We start from the raw sequence: 19,230 nt of genomic DNA on the forward strand, positions 1-19,230 counted from the left end.
AAGTTGTTACAGTTGCAAAGGGTGGGCCAACTCAATGGTGAACCCTATGGACTAAGACTGGGATGCCACAGAAGTTCATGTGCGTGTAAAGGCAGGTGTCCCAATACTTTTGGCAATATAGTGTTATATATAAAAATATATATAATTCATAAAGTATTCAGACCCTCTTCGCTTTTTTCTTTTGTTATTTTGTCACCTGATACTGCAGTTGTTTAAAACCACATAATTACATAATTCTGAAAACAGAATTCTGGAAATGTTTGCAAATGTATGAAAAAGGAAAAACTGAATTATCACATTGACATAAGTATACAGATCCTTTGCAACACTACTGGAAATTTAGCTCAGGTGCCTCCCATTTCTCTTGATCATTGCTAAGAAGTTTCTGTGCCTCAGTTGTAGTCCACCTGTGGTAACTTAAATTGATTGGACATGATTTGAAAAGGAACACACCTCTCTATAAAAGGCCTCACAGCTGACAATACATTCTGTATCAGAGCAAAAGCCATAGGTCAAAATAACTATCTGCAGAGCTCTGAGACAAGATTATTGCAAGGCAGAAATCTGGGGAAGGCAACAAAAAAATTCTGCTACACCTGAAAGTTCCCAAGAGCACAGTGGCCTCCATAATTCTCAAATGGAAGAAGTTTGGCACAGCCAGAACTCTTCCAAGAGCTGGTCACCTGGCCAAACTAAGAATTCGGCGAGAAGGACCTTAGTAAGAGAGGTGACCAAGAACCTGATGGTCACTCTGACTAAGCTCCAGAGATCCTGTGTGGAGATGGGACAAAGTTCCAGAAGGACAACCATCACTGCAGTCCTTCAATGATCTGCGCTTTATGGCAGAGTGGCTAGATGGAAACCTGTCCTCAGTGCAAAACACATGAAAGCCCTCCTAGAGTTTGCAAAAAAAGCTCCTGAAGGGCTTTCAGACTGAGGAACAAGATTCTCTGGTCTGATGAAACCATGATTGAATTGTTTGGCCTGAATTATAAATAAATATATTTGGAGGAAATCAGGCACTGCTCATCATCTACCCAATACAATCCCAACAGTGAAGCATGGTGGTGGCAGCATTATTCTGTGGGGGTGTTTTTCAGCAGCAGGGACTGGGAGACTGGTTGAGGGAAAGCTGAATGGAGCTAAGTACAGAATCCTCAATGAAAACCTGTTCCACAGCACTCAGGACCTCAGCCTGGGCTGAAGGTTTACCTTCCAACATGACAATAATCCTTAGCACACAGCCAAGACAACACAGGAGTGTCTTAGGGACAACTATGTGAATGTCCTAGAGTGGCCCAGCCAGATCCCTGACTTGAACCCTATTGAACATCTCTGGAGAAACATGAAAATGGCTGTCCACTGATGGTCCCCATCCAACCTGACTGAGCTTGAGAGGATTTGCAAAGAAGACTGGCAGAAAATCCCCAAATTCAGATGTGCAATGCTTGTTGCGTCATACCCAAAAAGACTCAAGGCTGTAATTGTTGCCAACGGTGCTTCAACTAGACTTGTTCTGTAGTATTATTCTGTACAGGGGCAGACTGACAACTCATGGGGCCCCCGGGCAACAGCGGATCATGGCGACCCTGTGTCCTTTCCCAAACTCAATAAAGCCTATGAAAAAGGTACCAGGGGCATCTCATGAGGCCCCCTACTGACCCCGGGCCCTCGGGCAGTGCCCGAGTTTCCAAATGGTCAGTCTGTCCCTGGTTCTGTAGCAATCCGCCAAACATCAAGATGTAACACAACTCTGGAATCTCAACAGCTGATGCATGTCGAGGACTTATCTTCTTCCTCAGAGCCCACAAGACTGTTAGTTGCTCCTAGATTGATATATGGTGTATATCAGTCTGAGAGCAGTTAACTCTTGTTCAGGGGCAGACTGACAACTCATGGGGCCCCCAGGTAATAGGGGATCATGGGGCCCGTGTCCTTGCACAAACTCAAAAAAGCCTATGAAAAAGGTACCAGGGGCATCTCATGGGGCCCTCTACTGACTACGGGCCCGTGTCCTTGCACAAACTCAAAAAAACCTATGAAAAAGGTACCAGGGGCATCTCATGGGGCCCTCTACTGACTACGGGCCCTCGGGCAGTGCCCGAGTTTCCAAATGGTCAGTCCGCCCCTGGTCTTGTTAGCAGCGTCAGCCTGTTGAGATTCCATCGTTGTTACATCTTGATGTTTTGTGGATTGCATTGTGCTGCTTTCATGATATGAACATGTACTTGTATCCATTTGTGAGTATAATACTTACCATTTTACACATTAAAGCTAATGTTTAAAGGATAATGCACTAGGCCAGCACGCCCGGTTTGTTCATTATTGCAGTGTCTGTTATACATGGTTGGTGCCATGTGTTCTTACAAGCCAAACATAGTTTACTTTTTTTTTTTTAACTTTCTTGAGATCTGAGGTTGACATTTCTTTTTAGTCTATGCAGCAAAGCAGAGCCAGATGAATGAGCTGTGTTTTTACCACCCAAAGCTGCAAAGGGAGTTGGACGGGGATATACAGATGCTGTAGCATTTAGTGCGCATTCAAATAAACTGTGCCATGCCAGTGTGCAGCTGTGAGGGCTTTACAGGGTTAAAACAGGCACTGAGGAGGAAACATACCCCTCCTCACTGCCTGCCAGTCACATGTGTAAACTTCGCCTTTGTTAGTGGAAGGGGCCATTGTTTTATGTGGTTCCCCACCTATCCTCTAAGTGAGGGAATGGAGCCACTATTTCCATATAGCCGAGCTTCTCTCGTCACCCTAGCCCGATACCACGACACCACACTGCACACAGCGGAGGCCGAGCTCAGTGTACTCGAATGTACTCTGAGCTCGGCTGATAACATAGACGGCAAGGTGTGCTGCGGCATTTCTCTACACATGAGAACGCGCCTCATTGGATGGTTGCCCGGGTAACACTTGTAAAAGAGGGCGGAGCTCCTAGCATCCCCCTCTCCAGCAGCACGAGGGACACACGCGCACACAGCCCAGGAGGCGTGGTTTCCGCAGATAGTGGAATGCGCGCGCCACGCCCTGTACAGTCTCGCGGAACGCGCGCGCACGCGAAGGGTCCATTGAGCAGCGGCTCGCCACCGGTCTTCAAGCCCTCCCCCCGCCCTCGGCAGCGCGCATGCGCGACTCTCGACCGCTACAGGAGGGCGGCGCGCGCTGGAATGCTACCTTAGCACTCCTCTGGTGGAAAGACGGGCAGCGCGCGCGCAGGGGTGGGGAGTCACGGGGGGCCGGGTGTGAGAAGGCGGCGGCGGTGGGGGGGCCCACAGCACAAGAACGGACACACACCGGAGACGGCCCAAGTCCATGGAGAGGCGCGTCTGCTCCGTAGCGTCACTCCTGTCTGCCGCCAGCAGGCTGCTCTAACCCCGGGCCGGCTCTCCTCCCGCATCGGGCGCTCTCGGACGTGTAGTGAGCATAAGCGAGCGGCGAGAGTCGCGCTGACTGAAGCAGCACTCGGGGACGTCGGAGGAGCAGCCGCCTCTATGATGAAGTTCAAGCCGAACCAGACTAGGACTTACGACAGGGAGGGCTACAAGAAGCGGGCGGCCTGCCTGTGCTTCAGGAACGAGAGGGAGGATGAGGTGAGACTGACCGGGGGAGACCCTCCCCCTTCCTTCTACAGGCCTGCTGTGTCACTGCTACCCCGCCACTGGGGGGCTCCCGACAGCACTCCTCTGCACGGCTGCCCCGGGATGGATCCACATGTGTGTCTCCGCGGATCCCACCCCCAGCCCGCTGTGATCACTGCTCGCTGTATTGGTGTCTACATGTGTTACACCTCCGATTCTCATGTGTGTGTCCAGGGATCACTGTAGACGCACAAGTTTGGCGATGTGTAATGAAAGCTGTATGGTACGAGTTGATTGTGAGCCTTCTACACGTTAGCTGGAGCTCTTCATGGTTGATAGTGTAGTGATCATGCTCAGTTCAGTTAAATATGGTTGCCTTGGGTTTCTGCACATCTAAGCCCACTTTTGCTACTGTGAGTTATTTTTGCTTCACCAGTTATGGAACTTTTGTTGGGAAATTGAACTTTCCATAAAACTAGTGAGCGCAGTGTTGTGCAGGCTCTGATGTCCCAGACCGGTTTTCATCAACTACTTTCAGGGTCGTTTGGATTAAACAGGAACATGTGTATAGCAGGACGGGAGTTAGAACTTTGCTTCTTCTCATGTGCAGGTTCATGGTAGGTGTCATTAGTGTGACAGGGTCTCCTACCAGGGGGGAGATGTAAGCGTGTGACAAGGACGTATCGGAGATGTCACCAGTAAACAGAGGAAGGCAGATATAAAAGGCACAGCTTACTGGTATTACTAAAGCCTGCCTTGCAACAGCTCACATTTCAGCTGATTTCTGCTGAATCGGACGGAATTTAAGCCTAAGGTGACCCTGTCAGGACCAACTGGCTCAAGAAATTTGTTTTTTTTTAGTCGACTTGAAGAAACCTGGGTGGAAAACTGCACCCAAACAGTGGCTGCATCCAGTTGATGGACAATTCTCTCCCAGTACATGCATCTTTCAGAATACCATAGCAAGGAGATTTGCCCATCTTATTGTGGATGGAGGGATCTGTTAAATTTGTTTTATTTAGCTCAGTTGCTGAACAATATAGGTGTGCATGACCAGCTTTACATCCTGAGAGGTGCTTTTTGTTTTTGACATGATGAATGTTTTATATTTTGTCTTCTACAATATGGAAGTTGCCTGGGATACGTAAAGACTTATTTGTTTTGTTTGTTTTTAAATACTTTTACTAAAATAAGATATCTGATCTTCTGTTCTCCAGATTGCTCGCTATTTAATTAAGTTTGTGATCATGTAAACTGTTGAAGTTGGGGTAATCATGAAAGGTTCTCTAGCTGTTGTATTGTGTAGCAGTGCTAGATTATTAAAAAAAAAAAAAAAAAAAAAAGGTTTGCCGGTACTGTTCGCATTCGTAAACTTTGTTGGCCATTTAATTGCATCGCAGAGAAGACCATGGACTTGGATTGGTAGATGAGTGCCATGATTTTTTTCAGTAAAAGCACAGCTCACCCCACCACACAACACCACCCTTGTGCTGTGAACAGGGCACTTAAAAAAAAAATTTTGTTTTCTATATACTCTGCTTATCCAGTGCAGGAAAACACAGGTCATTGCACATAATGTTGAATGAGCCCTAAACTTTCTGGAGCCCTGAAACCTGGAGTGCACATACACCAACAGCTGTAACAGTGCTTGGGCACGGTCCCAAATCTCCCCCCCCGCGTATCTTTGTGTAGTGTGAGTGCTCTGAACCATGCCCAGGAACAGTTAAGTGTACCGTGCCACTTGAAAGAGGTGGCACTGGGCATGGTTCACTTGTGGTTTGGAATGGGTTGCTTCAGCATGAGTGCAGACTTTGCCTGAGCACACAACTCCATAGATCTCTGAGGTCAGAAGCAGGCATCACTGTAGTCTGGATGTCATAAGCATGCCCGGGAACACTTATTTTAAAGCACAATGTGAGTGCTGACCGGCAGGGAAGGGGGTACAATCAAATTCGGAAGGGTTAAGTTCAACTGTGATCTTGTGTGACTGAACCCTTAGAGTACTTGGTTATGTAAAACTCAGCCTAAATCACTTGGGTCCTATTCACTTGTTGGGGTAAAGCGCTGTAAAACACATGCTGGCTTAATGTGAAACTTTACTTCGAAAGTTAAGTCCTGATAGATTATTTCATGCTGGCAGCATTTGCAGGTATACAGGGGCGAACTGACCATTTGGAAACTCGGGCACTGCCCGAGGGCCTGGGGTCAGTAGGGGGCCCCATGAGATGCCCCTGGTACCTTTTTCATAGGCTTTTTTGAGTTAGGGCAAAGACATAGGGGCCTCATGATCCCCTATTGCCCGGGGGACCCATGAGTTGTCAGTCCGCCCCTGCAGGTATAGTTGTATAAAACATTAAAAATGAGTGCCTATACTGTTTCACCACTTCAGTACTGGGCACATTTACCCCCTTCCTGCCCATGCCAGTTTTCAGCCTTCATTGCTCTCACACTTTGACAATTAGTCATACTATACTGTACCCAAACCAAATAGTCCTTTCTTTTAGTGGTATTTAATCACCACTGGGTTTTTTTTATTTTCTGAGCTATAAGTGAAAATATACCAGAAATTGTTGGGGAAAAAACAGGGTTTTCTTATTCCCCCCCATGACCCCTTTTTGGAAAGTAGACAGTCCAGTGTATTTAGTAAGAGGCATGATTAGTTTTTTTTTTTTCTAATTTTGTAATTTTTTCCCTCCAACAGTTCTTTGGAAAATGAACAAATTAATTTTTTTTTTCATACAAAATTGTCATTTCTCACACACGGCATAGGCATACTTGCAATTGCACCCCAAAACACATCCTGCTACTCTTGAGTAAAGCAATACCACATGTGTGAGACACTGCCACAGCTTGGCCACATAGAGGGGCTCAAGTGAAGTAGCACCTTCAGGTGTTCTAGGGGCATAAATTACACCTAATTTTCTGACTAATCCGTTTTGAAGGCCCTGGAGCACCAGGGCAATGGAAACACCCACAAAATGACCACATTTTGTAAAGCAAACACTCCAATGTATGTTCTATAAGGCATAATGAGTCTTTTGAATATAACTTTTTTTTTCCACAAAGTTGTACATTTATAAGATATTGCTAACACGTAGCATGGACATACCAATGATTATACTCAAAAATAAATTTTTCTGCTCCTGAATATGACACTACCAAGTGTGAGACTTTTTCACAGCATAGCTGAACAAAGGGTAAACGAGTACCGGTGGTTTTAGTAGCGTAGTTGTCCTCAGAGGAGAGCATTGGTCCAGCGGGCTGGCAACAGTCAAAGGAATGTTCCAGGCAGCAGGCAGGAATATAGTGGATAAACAGGCCAGGCTCAAAACAGGCAGCAGGCTAACATGCAGGCAGGAACATGGGCCATAAAAAGTCCTGGGTCAGTACAGGCAGCAAGAAGAGATGGTCAGCACAACCAAAGTATTGGTCCAGGCAACAGCCGGGAACATGGTCCATCAAATGTCCTGGGTCAGTGCAGGCAGAGATATATGGTCAGCACAGTCAAAAGTATTGGTCCAGGCAGCAATATCAGGCTTAGGGCTTCAGTCAGGTGAGACCTGGGCACAGGGGTAGAGGCTTAGTCTGGAGACTTCGAATAGATTGGGTGGGACAAACAGGCTGTGATTCAGGAATTACAAAACCTGGAGAAAACCAAAAATTGGTTTTCTTTACTGGGAACTCTACTCTGAAGCCCCTCACTTATGTGAGACCCCTGTGTTATCTTGAGTCCCACTACTACAGTAGCAGGGCAAAAGATCAGTGCATGTGCCAGGTAAAAAACCTGGTTGATAGGCCGAGGCCAGTGCAGGTGTAAGGCAGAAATATGGTAGATAAACAATCCAGACGCTAGAGACATTGTCTGTAAACGGGCCAGGGTCAGTTAAGGTGGAAAGCAGGGACATGGTCAATCAAGACAGCAGGTAAATGATTAGTACAGGTAATAAAAATGGGGAAATGGCAGGCTGTTAAAAATAGGGGGAACTAATATTTTAGTGACAGGATTACGTCAGAAGCTGTCTCCGATGCATAGGCCTGGTTGGGAGGAACATTGGGGACAATGAAAACTGGTGTCTCTCCTAACTCCCCCTGTGCTGCATACCCTACATTTTTTTTTTTGGCTACTTCTTTCTGTTTCTGATGGTGGAATGTTCTCGGGGAAATAGAGCTCAAGAAGTCTGCTGAAACAATTTGAGCAAATGCTTTCTGGTGGAGATCCTTGCTGATAGATTAGGGCAGTGATGACATTTTCTGTAAATTTGAGGAAGGTGGTTGGTTTTTACCATCGACTTCTGATCGATGACATATGCATTAAAAATGGTCATATGGAAAAGGTATATTGCAGCCTTTTTATACCAAAAGAGGGACTTTCATGTTGATAAATAGGGCTGTATAGCATCTGTTCTATTTATGCACACAGATGTTTTGGTCAGGGACATAAAGTTCAGCAAATATCTTGACCTGGACATTACAGCTGAAAAAATGGGAATGTGATGGGGTGGGTGGACCAACATGAATGTAACTTGTTTTTTTTTGTTTCAGCCCCATGTTGATCATAAGGCCCAAAAACAATTTAAACTCCTCCACTGTTTGACGTCTCCATTCAAATGTATGGGCATAGCATGAATTGGGGGTGGTGTGAGATATATTGTTGGGCAACAAGGTTAGTCTGGTCCACAAGAAATTGAAGGAAATTATCAAGGAAAAATAAATGATAAAAATCGATGAAAAATGTTCTGTGTTGGGCTGCACACCTGGATGTGCGGTGAATGGGGGGGGGGTGTAGCTGATCCTGAGCTGGAATACACCTATATTGGGTTTGCTAGATGTGTGAATCCGGATTCTTGGGGTCTGGTGTGGTATTCCACTGCAGATACTGGGCCTTTCATCCTGCGGTCTAGCGCTGTTGGTGTTTGCCAATTGACGTGTATGGTGCTGCTTGTGGTTGCCTGGTCTTCAGTGTTTTATTCTTTTAGGAGGGTCTGCTTCTTCCTCCGATTTGATCACCGATCTACTACTTTTGATTGGCCCATATTCTGAATCCGAATCGGATGGTGAGAGCTCCCCGCTATTCTTGTCCGTCATACTGAGGATTTGAAATGCTTCTTCACTAGTATAATATTTTTTGGACATGGCGGCTGTATGATGGGCAACTGTGATGGGTAAACTGCTGATAGGCGGGAGTGATGGCGGCTCTGTGATGGGTACACTGATTAGGCTGTGTTGGTATATGGACTGAGAGGTACACGGCTAGGCTGCACTGATGAGCTGTGCTGTCAGGTACACAGCAATCGGGACACTGTAGTGAAGGTGTTAATGCTGCAACTCACTGTTCCAGTTCTCTTCCTAACACAGGATCCTTGTGTGAGGAGTAGAAACCAGTAACCGCAAGTTACCGCTGATTGTTTACAGTTGTGATTGGACACAGCCTATCACATGGTAAAGAGCCACCTCTGATCGCCACACTGCACGCCCCCAGTGGTTCTCATGAGGGGCATGACCTGGAGGATGTCATATGATGCCGTCCTGGAAAACAAAAGGCCTGCCTGGCCATCATTCTTCTATTGACCGGGCGGGAACAGGTTATAATCCAGTAATACACTCTCACTTTCATTTTGAATGGACTAAAATTTCACCACACCAAAAGTAATGTATGCACTACTTTTTAAAATGCACTGCAACTGGATTGCACGGTACAAAAGGGAGATGTTATCTGATGTGGGCAAACACACTGCGTTTTGCAACCTACGTTTGTGGTGTTATCTTTCTATTGACACCCACTGCAGATTGCAAATGGAATGTATTTTGCATGCGGTGCGAATTGCTTAGGAATGCACAGCCTGTTCCTGTGCAATGCATGCACAGGCATGGTGTGAACTGGCCCTTGATTTGAAAATGGCTCCCCAACACAATACTGTAGGTTCTGACAGTCCTGCACTGCAGGTATGTTTAGTAATTTCATACGGAGTAGCAGCTCTTATTCTTTGTTTTTGTGGTTTTATTTTATTTTTGTTTTTATTATTGTATGAAGAGACTGCTGTTTTTAATGCCTATAGTCTGGGTGCACTTATGATTTTGCTATCACATAGGGGACCGACCAATAGTCCCCTATGTGATAGCATATGAGGGACCGGTCCTCTTTGTGGGGGGTCAGTGTGTGCAAGGAGGGGGGCAGGAGAGGAGCAGTGTATACACTCACACTCCCTCACTGACTGCCCCTATGTCACTGCTGGTTTTTAAATCTAATTACCGGCTTTTTTTCCCCTTCACTATACAGTGAGGAACAGAAGTATTTGAACACCCTGCTATTTTGCAAGTTCTCCCACTTAGAAATCATAGAGGGGTCTGAAATTCACATTGTAGGTGCATTCCCACTCTGAGAGACAATTTAAAAAACAAATTCAGGAAATCACATTGTATGATTTTTAAAGAATTTATTTGTCTTGCACTGCTGAACATAAGTATTTGAACACCTAAGAAACTGCAAGAATTCTGCCTCTCAAAGACCTGTTACTGTGCTTTTTAAAAAGTCCACCTCTACTCCACTCATTAATCTAATTTAGTAGCACCTGTCTGATCTCTTAAAGACACCTGTCCACCCCACAGTCAGTCAGACATCAACTACTACCATGGGCAAGACTAAAGAGCTGTCAAAAGACACCAGAGACCAAATTGTGGACCTCCACAAGGCTGGAAAGGGTTACGGGGCAATTGCCAAGCAGCTTGGTGAAAATAGATCAACTGTTGGAGCAATTGTTAGAAAATGGAAGAGGCTAAAGACGACTGTCAGTCTCCCTCGGACTGGGGCTCCATGCAAGATCTCAACTCATGTGGTATCACTGATAAGAAAGGTGAGGAATCAGCCCAGAACTACAAGGGAGGAGCTGGTCAATGACATGAAGAGAGCTGGGACCACAGTTTCAAAGGTCACTGTCGGTAGAACACTACGCCGTCATGGTTTCAAATCATGCATTGCACGGAAGGTTCCCCTGCTCAAGTAGTCATGTCCAGGCCCGTCTGAAGTATGCCAATGACCATCTGGATGGTCCAGAGGAGGCATGGGAGAAAGTCATGTGATCAGATGAGACCAAAGTAGAACTTTTTGGTCTAAACTTCACTCGTCCCAGAATGAGCTGTCATCCTCTCCTCTGCTAAGGGGCGGGGTCACCCAGTGACATTACCCAGTGACCCCGCCCCCTAGTTTCCCTTAGTGGAGGAGAGGATGACAGCTCATTCTCGGAGCTATAGTGAAGGGTAAAAAAGCCGGTAATTATATTTAAAAACTGGCATTGTTTTTAAATGAAATTACTGGCTTTTTTCTTCGCTATAGCTCCGAAAATGAGCGGCCATCCTCTCCACTGAGGGAAACTAAGGGGTGGGGTCACACAGTGCATCAGCAGATTGTCCTACAGACTGTCTGTAGCCGTTTGCCCGGAACTCCGATATGGGCAGGAGGCTAAACTGACAGGAAGCTCAGTGAACAATCGAGTGCTCACCAGTGCACTGGTAGTTCCTTTTGAACTACAAGCAGACAATAGCAAAGAATGTTGGTACTTATAGTTTATTCACAGAACACTGAATGAATGTGGAAGATCCCCGTTCGCTATCAAAACAGGGATGGGAGAGCGGAGATAGGTGCATCTGTAACATGTTACACACTGAATATGGGTGTAACATGTTACGAAAGGTGAACTTCTCCTTTAATTCATAAAATGCGTTAAGGTTAAAAAAAAACAAACTTAAACTTTAGAACCACTTTCATGTCACCACAATACCTATAGCTACAGTGGTAAATGAGGGCTTTTGTTAGAGTGCTTTTTACAGCTTTTTCAGAAGATGGGACTAAAGTGGTTGTAAACACTTCAGGTCTGTAGGAGGCATTCCCATTGAAAGCAGTGGGAAGCTACCATTTCCCAAGGACTATGCAGACAGTCTGCATCCAGGGCCAGTCATTCGCAGGTAATCACTGCATAGTGCTTACATGTGATTGGCTACAGTTAGTTGTGGGAGCCAGCAGCCTCCCTTGCTTTCAATGGGGCTGTCTCCCACAGTTAATTGCCTGGACCTCCTGCTGATTTTGTTTCATATACATTCCCCAAGGTCCAAAGGCAGGTGTGAATGCAAATTCTACTTATTTAAACCTAAGCCCTCTTTAAGAAGAGTTAAATGAACCATTTGCCATCTGAGCCAATTTTCACTTTTCTCACATACATGTTAAAATCGGCATTTTTTAATTTTTTTCTTGATAATTGGAACCCCCAAACTTTTATATATCTTCTGAATACAGAGACCCTTGAGAATAAAATAACTGTTGTAATTTTTTATGTTGTGTGATATTTGCATAGCCATTTTTCAAATGTAAATTTTTGGAAAAAAAATACACTTAAATAGGTTTTAGTGCGCACACACAATTTAATACCTCATTTTTTGGGGGAAAATAAAAGATGATGATGTGCCGAGTGAATAGATACCATGTATGCACATTTTGCACACCTATAAAACCATGACAAACCTAAAAAAAAACAAAAAATCTCCATAGGCAACGCTTTAAAAGCCTTCACAGGTTACCATTACCTGTTTAGACTTAAATGTGAGCCACTTGCCTACTGGGCACTTATACCCCCTTCCTGCCCAGGCCAATTTTCAGCTTTCAACACTCATGAATGGCAATTGCGTGGTCATGCAGCATGGTACCCATATAACATTTTTATCATTTTTTTTTTCTCACAAATAGAGCTTTCTTTTGATGGTATTTAATTTATTTGTGCTATAAAGAGCAAAAAAGTTTCTTTATGTGCGATAAGACTGCACTGATGGGTACAGGTGGGTGGCACTGATTATCAGTGCTAATCTGTTCTTTGACAATTGCTGGTTATTGGCAGTACTTTCCTCACACTGTTACAGCGTGAGGAAAGTGCAGCTGATAAGCAGCAACTGTATTTATCCAGTGATTTGCTGTGTCATTAGACACAGCTGATCAAGTGGTAAAAGGCTGCTGTGATTGGCCTTTTACCACATCACGTGATCAGGATCATTGAGATCGCGTGAGAGGGAGGATGTCATATGATGCCCTTCCAGAACTGAACAACCGCGTTGTAGCTGTCATTTGGCTGTAGCGTGGTTGCCAAGTGGTTAAATGGATTTAAGTATAGAGCGGTAGGAAGCAGCATATACAGTGCTCAGCATAAATAAGTACATCCCTTTTTAAAAAGTAAGATTTTAATCAATATCTCAATGAAAACAAGAACAATTTCCAAAATTTTGACAAAACTGAGTTTTATAGAACATTTGTTTAGCTCATTACATGAGCTCATTACATGAAAGTAAGGTTAATAATCTAACATAGACTACAAAATCTTCAGTTTTACTCAAATTGATGCAAAAATGAATACACCCCACAACAAAAACTACTACATCTAGTATTTTGTATGACCTCCATGATTTGTAAGGACAGCACCAAGTCATATAGGAAAGGAATGAACAAGTTGGTGACATATTACAACATCTTTTTCCATTTTTCAAGAGCGAACTGTTTTTTAGAGCCTGGATGCTGGATGGAGAGTGATGCTCAACTTGTCTCTTCAGAATTCCCCATAGGTGTTCGATTGGGTCCAGACATACTCAGTCACTGAATCGCTTTCATCCTGTTCTCCTTCGGAAATGCAACAGTTTCCTTAAATGTGTGTTTTTGATCATTGTCATGTTGGAAAAGTGCACGATGACCAAGGGCACAGAGTAATAGTAGCATCTTCTCTTTCAATATAGAGCAGTATATCTGTGGACTCATGATGCCATCAATGAAATGCAGCACTCATGCTGCACCACCATGTTTCACTGTAGGTACCATGCCTTTTTCATTGTACTTCTCACCTTTGCAACTCCATACAGTTTTAAAGCTATCGGTTCCAAAAACATTTATTTTAAAGTCATCGCTCCAGAGTACAGAGTCCCAGGAGTAGTCTTCTTTTTCAGCATGGGTCCTGGCAAATTCTAGGTGGGCTTTTTTTTTTGCATGATCTTTAGGAGAGACTTCCTTTATGGACAACACCCATGCATGGCATTCCTCTGCAGTGTGTGCTGTATTGTGTTACGGGAAACAATCACCCCAGTTTGGCTTTCTGCTTTAGCTAACTGCAGTGAACTTGAATAGCTTTTTTTTTTTTCTTCAGCCCTTCTCATCAGAAGATGTTCTTGTCGAGGTTTTAACTTCTGTGGATGTCTCTGTGAGGTGGTTGCAGTTCCATCTTTGTTAAATTTTTGTCTTACTTTTGCTACAGTATTCTGACTGACAAGTAAAGCTTTGCTGATCTTCTTGTAGCCTTCACCTTTCTCTTAAGAAATTATTTTCTTTCTCAGGCCTTGTGAAATTTCTCTTCCATGTGGTGCCATTGCTGACAGCATGAAATGGGAAGGGGTTTTCTTTGTTAAGCAACGCTCTTTTATAATCAGCTGTCTGCTGGACACTTGTTTAATACAGTAATTTGAAAAAATATTCATACCCCTTGACATTTTCCACATTTTGTAATGTTACAACCAAAACCACAAATATATTTTATTGGGATTTTATGTGATGGATCATCACAAAATGGCACATAATTGTGAAGTGGAAGGAAAATGATAAATGGTTTTCAAAGGTTTTGTTTTTTGTTTTTTTCTTACAAATATCTGAAAAGTGTGGTGTGCATTTGTATTCAGCCCCCTTTACTCTACTCTAATACCCCTAACTAAAATCTAGTGGAACCAATTGCCTTTAGAAATCACCTAATTAGTAAATAGAGCCCACCTGTGTGTAATTTAATCTCAGTATAAATACAGCTGTTGTGAAGCCCTCAGAGGTTTGTTAGAGAACATTAGTGAACAAACCGTATCCTGAAGGCCAAATAACACACCAGACAGGTCAGGGATAAAATTGTGGAGAAGTTTAAAGCCGGGTTAGGTTAAAAAATATTCCAAGCTTTGAACATCTCACAGAACACTGTTCATTCCATCATCTGAAAATGGAAAGAGTATGGGACAACTGCAAAACCACCAAGACATGACTGTCTACCTAAACTGACAGGCCGGGAAAGGATTGCATTAATCAGAGAAGCAGCCAAGAGGCCCATGGTTAGTCTGGAGAAGCTACAGAGATCCACAGCTCAGGTGGGAGAATCTGTCCACAGGACAACTATTAGTCTTGCACTCCACAAATCTGGCGTTTTATGGAAGAGTGACAAGAAATCCATTATTGAAACAAAGCTATAAGAAGTCCCATTTGCAGTTTGCGAGAAGCCATGTGGGGGACACGGCTAGCATGTGGAAGAAGGTGCTGTGGTCAGATGAGGAAATATTGAGTGAAAGGGGTACTTTGAGTGTAAGGGGGCACTCTGATGGGAATCCCTGATGTAAGGTGGCAATGTGATGGGGACAACTGCTGTAAAGGAGCAATCTGATGGGCACACCTGATGTGATGGGAATACATGATGTAAAGTTGCACTCTGATGGTGACCTAATGTAAGGGGGCACACCGATGGGCACACCCTATTCGGACCTCGGCCAGAAGAAACTTTTCGTGACTGGACCTCCTTGAATTTTAATTCAATACCCCTGGTTTAGATCAAAGCATATTATGTGTTAGAATGGCCCAGTCAAAGTCCAGACCTAAATCCAATTGAGAATCTGTGGCAAGACTTGAAAATTGCTGTTCACAGACGCTCTCCATCCAATCAGACAGTGCTTGAGCTATTTTGCAAAGAAGAATGGACAAGATTTTCACTCTCCTAGATTTGCAAAGCTGGTAGAAACATACCCAAAAAGACTTGCACCTGTAATTGCAGCGAAAGGTGGTTCTGCAAAGTATTGACTCGGGGGCTGAATACAAATGCACGCCAGACTTTTCAGATATTTATTTGTAAAAAATGTTGAAAACCATTTATCATTTTCCTTCCACTTTACAATTACAGTATCTCACAGAAGTGAGTTCACCCCTCACATTTTTGTAAATATTTGATTCTATCTTTTCATGTAACAACACTGAAGAAATGACACTTTGCTACAATGTAAAGTAGTGAGTGTACAGCTTGTATAACAGTGTAAATTTGCTGTCCCCTCAAAATAACTCGACACAGTCATTAATGTCTAAACCGCTGGCAACAAAAGTGAGTACACCCCTAAGTGAAAATGTCCAAATAGCCATTTTCCCTCTCGGGTGTCATGTGGCTCATTAGTGTTACAAGGTCTCAGGTGTGAATGGGGAGCAGGTGTGTTGTTTGGTTTTATCGCTCTCATACTGGTCACTGGAAATTCAACATGGCAAAGAACTCTGAGGATCTGAAAAAAGAGTTGTTGCTCTACATAAAGATGGCCTAGGCTATAAGAAGATTTCTAAGACCCTGAAACTGAGCTGAAGCACGGTAGCCAAGACCATACAGCGGTTGAAAAGATATAATATTTAGAAAAATGTGAGGGGTGTACTCATGTGAGATACTGTATGTGCCATTTTGTGTTGGTCTATCACATAAAATCCCAATAAAATACATTTCCGTTTTTTGGTTGTAACATGACAAAATGTGGAACATTTCAAGGGGTATGAATGCTTTCACAAGGCACTGTAAATATTTAGACTTGCCTGTAGTTAAATTCTTATTAACCACTAGCCTACAGGGCACTTATACCCCCTTCCTTCTCAGGCCAATTTCCAGCTTTCAGCGCTGTCACACTTTGAATGACAATTGCGTGGTCATGCAACACTGTACCCATATGAAATTTTTATCATTTTTTTGTGACCGCTTTATTTTGGTGGTATTTAATCACCTCCTGGGATTTTTATTTTTTCTTAAACCAAAAACCACTGAAAATTTTGAAAAGTTTTTTTCTTAGTTTTTTGTTATACAATTTTGTAAATAAGTGATTTTTTTCCTTCACTGATGTGCGCTAATGAGGCTGCACTGATGGACACTGATACATGGCACTGATAGGCAGCTCAGATGGGCACTGATATGTGGCATTGATGTGGCACTGACTGCTGGCACTGATGGACACATTCTGGGGCTACACTGATCATCAGGGCACACTGATCATCAGTGCCCTGATGATCAGTGTACATGTCCCCTCCGCGGAAAGCCGATTACCGGCTCTCCTCACCTCTCGAGCTGTCAGCGTGACAGCTCGAGAGGAGAGAAATGCCGATAACTGGCATTTCCGTGTTTACATGTGATCAGCTGTGATTGGACACAGCTGATCACATGACTGAGCCAACATCTTCGGCACCTTCCGTGATCTGCTGTGTCCGAGGGACACAGTGCACCGGCGATCGCCACGCTCCCTGAGCCGTGCATGCACGGTGAGAATAGGACGTCATATGACGTCCTATCAGAACGAGAGAACCACCTTGCGCCTGTCATTGTACTATATGGCGGGCGGAAGGTGGTTAATTTAGTATTTTGTTGTCTAATATTTAGCTTTGCTCCTAAGACTTTCATTGGGGTGTATTCATTTTTTCAACCTCGTCTTGAATAAATTTGTTAGGAAAAATACTTTTTGTGTGTGCAACTGCAATCAATGGTCCGCATTTGTGGGAGTATTTTGTAGTATAGTGTCCCATAGAAAATGTTGATTCTGAAAAGAAAGTGAAGGTTTTCTGACGAAATTGTTGGGGTGTACTCACTTATGCTGAGCACTGTATATAATGGATTTCAGTCCACTTTAAAGTAAAATTTGTTTGAAAGAGAAGTTTGCAGCTAAGCATCCAATTTTGTTTTATTTGAATGTAAAAACTAAATCTATCACTTAGATTTTTGAAGAGTAAGGTATAGTTTGTGATTATTTTATAGTCTGGTTGTTTTTTAATTGGCACGCATATCATTTGTATGGGCTTATATCTTCTCATCTGTGTCTACTTTAAAGTGGAACTATGGGGAGAAATAACACTAGGATATATTTATAAATGTGTTTACATAAGTTGCACAACTTTCACCCAAGATTCATCTGAAGACCAAGTCAAATCTTTATCATGAATTTTGATCCTTATTACAAAAAGAAAATTTTAGTTTTTTTCACACTGCAATAGGTGTTTGTTTTTTGAGTGCTAGATTCTTCCTGGCTGCTTTTATTGGTGCATAGTAAAGTCACCTGAATGACAACTTGGCAGATGGTTTCATGTTCTATCTAGTCCGTTGGATTTATAATGGTAAACTTTACTGGGTTTGTTATCTGAGCTATCAAATGGTTTTGCTTTGACTCTGCTTTGTATACAGTGTATGCATAGTTTTGTATTTTTTTTTTTTTTTCTTTTTCCAAAGTGCAGCAGTTTTCTCCTTTAGTCTTGCCCTGACTAATGGGATGCATTTTCTGCTGTTTCACTTGTTTTTGTAAATGCTAGCTACAGTTTATTTTGCTATGGACCCAGGCTTTATACAATGGAAATACAGGAAAACATTTAAAAAGAGACGAGTGCACCACCTGCTGTTAAACTACAAAACTTCATGGTACATGCAGTATTTGACTAAATGTATTTATAAAACTTTTTTAGTTTGGACAATAATAAAGAAATTATTTGCAGAACACCTGTGGATTCCCTTCAAATCAAATCTGTGGCAAAATAAACCTTAATGTGATTCTAAAGGATGAGTACCCCTATAACAGGCAGCTTTCTATGGGGTCACAACTGGAGGAAGGGGGGGGGGGGGGGATATCAGGAGCAACGACCAGGGGACCCAAGTAGAGGAGGATTGCAGAAATAAAAGTTTTCAATCACTTTAAAGTAGAAGTCTAAACTTAACCTGCTCACACCCTCATTTCAAGCTGTAAGATCTCCCCAGCATCTGGCTGTAGTGAAAAGGGGATATGGCAACAATTCCTGTACAGTGACATCACCCAAAGACTTCCTATGGGGCATCAGTTGTCACTGAAGCAGCTGCTGGGAGCATGTCATGCGACCGGCCCAAAGTGGCCTCATTCTATGTAAGTATAGACATCTTCCCTTTTACAGGGTGGTTAATATAGGGCCTAAAAGGGGGTGGGAACAGGTTGGTTTCGGTGAAATTTGACCAGACTTCTACTTTTAAAGGGTAACTCCACTTTTATGGGAAAAAGCAAATGAGAAAAAAAAGTAACCTATACAGTTACTACACACGTCCTATTTTAATTGAATGTTATTAAAAATTACCTTTCCTTTCAATCTTTTGCACTGTAAATTTCTTCAAAATGCAATGTGGCACAGGGGTGTAGAAATTTTTGAAAAACCTACTTGTCCAGAGATCTGCTTTTAGGAATGTCGGGGGCTTTATGGCAACTTAAACGTTTAATATTTTTAACCGCGCTGTATATCTCCTCCTCCCCTCCCTGCCTGTCTCCAGCACCGCACACTGGGACTAGCAGGGAGGAGAGAGACCTTTTGGGCTCATCAGGAAAGGGGAGTGTCTGGCTTATACTTTATCCATTTTTGCTTTCAGAGCTGTTTTTTGAACACGTTTAAAAACTAATTTAAGGCCTGAACATTGCACAAAACCCCCAAACATATATTTTCTGAAATCAGAGACCCTAGAGAATAAAATAGCGGTAGTTTCAATTTTGTGTCTCACACGATATCACAAAGGTCTAGGAAATGCAACATTTCAGTAAAAAAATACTTGAGTTAATTTTAGGGCACAAAAAGCAATAAATCATC

At 43.2% G+C, this 19,230-nt stretch overlaps 1 protein-coding gene across 2 annotated transcripts in view; it reads left to right on the plus strand.

The window, feature by feature from the left end:
• Positions 1-3,243: 3,243 nt before the first annotated feature.
• The window catches only part of NUDT4 (nudix hydrolase 4), a 72,491-nt gene continuing 56,504 nt past the window's right edge, over positions 3,244-19,230 (plus strand). Inside the window, exon 1 of one of the 2 annotated variants that reach the window (XM_089652666.1) lies at positions 3,244-3,596. In XM_089652666.1, coding sequence (XP_089508792.1) covers positions 3,498-3,596 — 99 coding nt within the window. In that variant the 5' untranslated portion in view covers positions 3,244-3,497. The remainder of the gene's footprint in view (positions 3,597-19,230) is intronic. The other variant, XM_089652667.1, reaches the window with a different exon arrangement.

The sequence above is a fragment of the Staurois parvus genome, unplaced genomic scaffold, assembly GCF_062004578.1.
Source record: "Staurois parvus isolate SC_StPar_1 unplaced genomic scaffold, SC_StPar_1.0 ptg000025l, whole genome shotgun sequence".
NCBI classification, from domain to species: Eukaryota; Metazoa; Chordata; class Amphibia; order Anura; family Ranidae; genus Staurois; species Staurois parvus.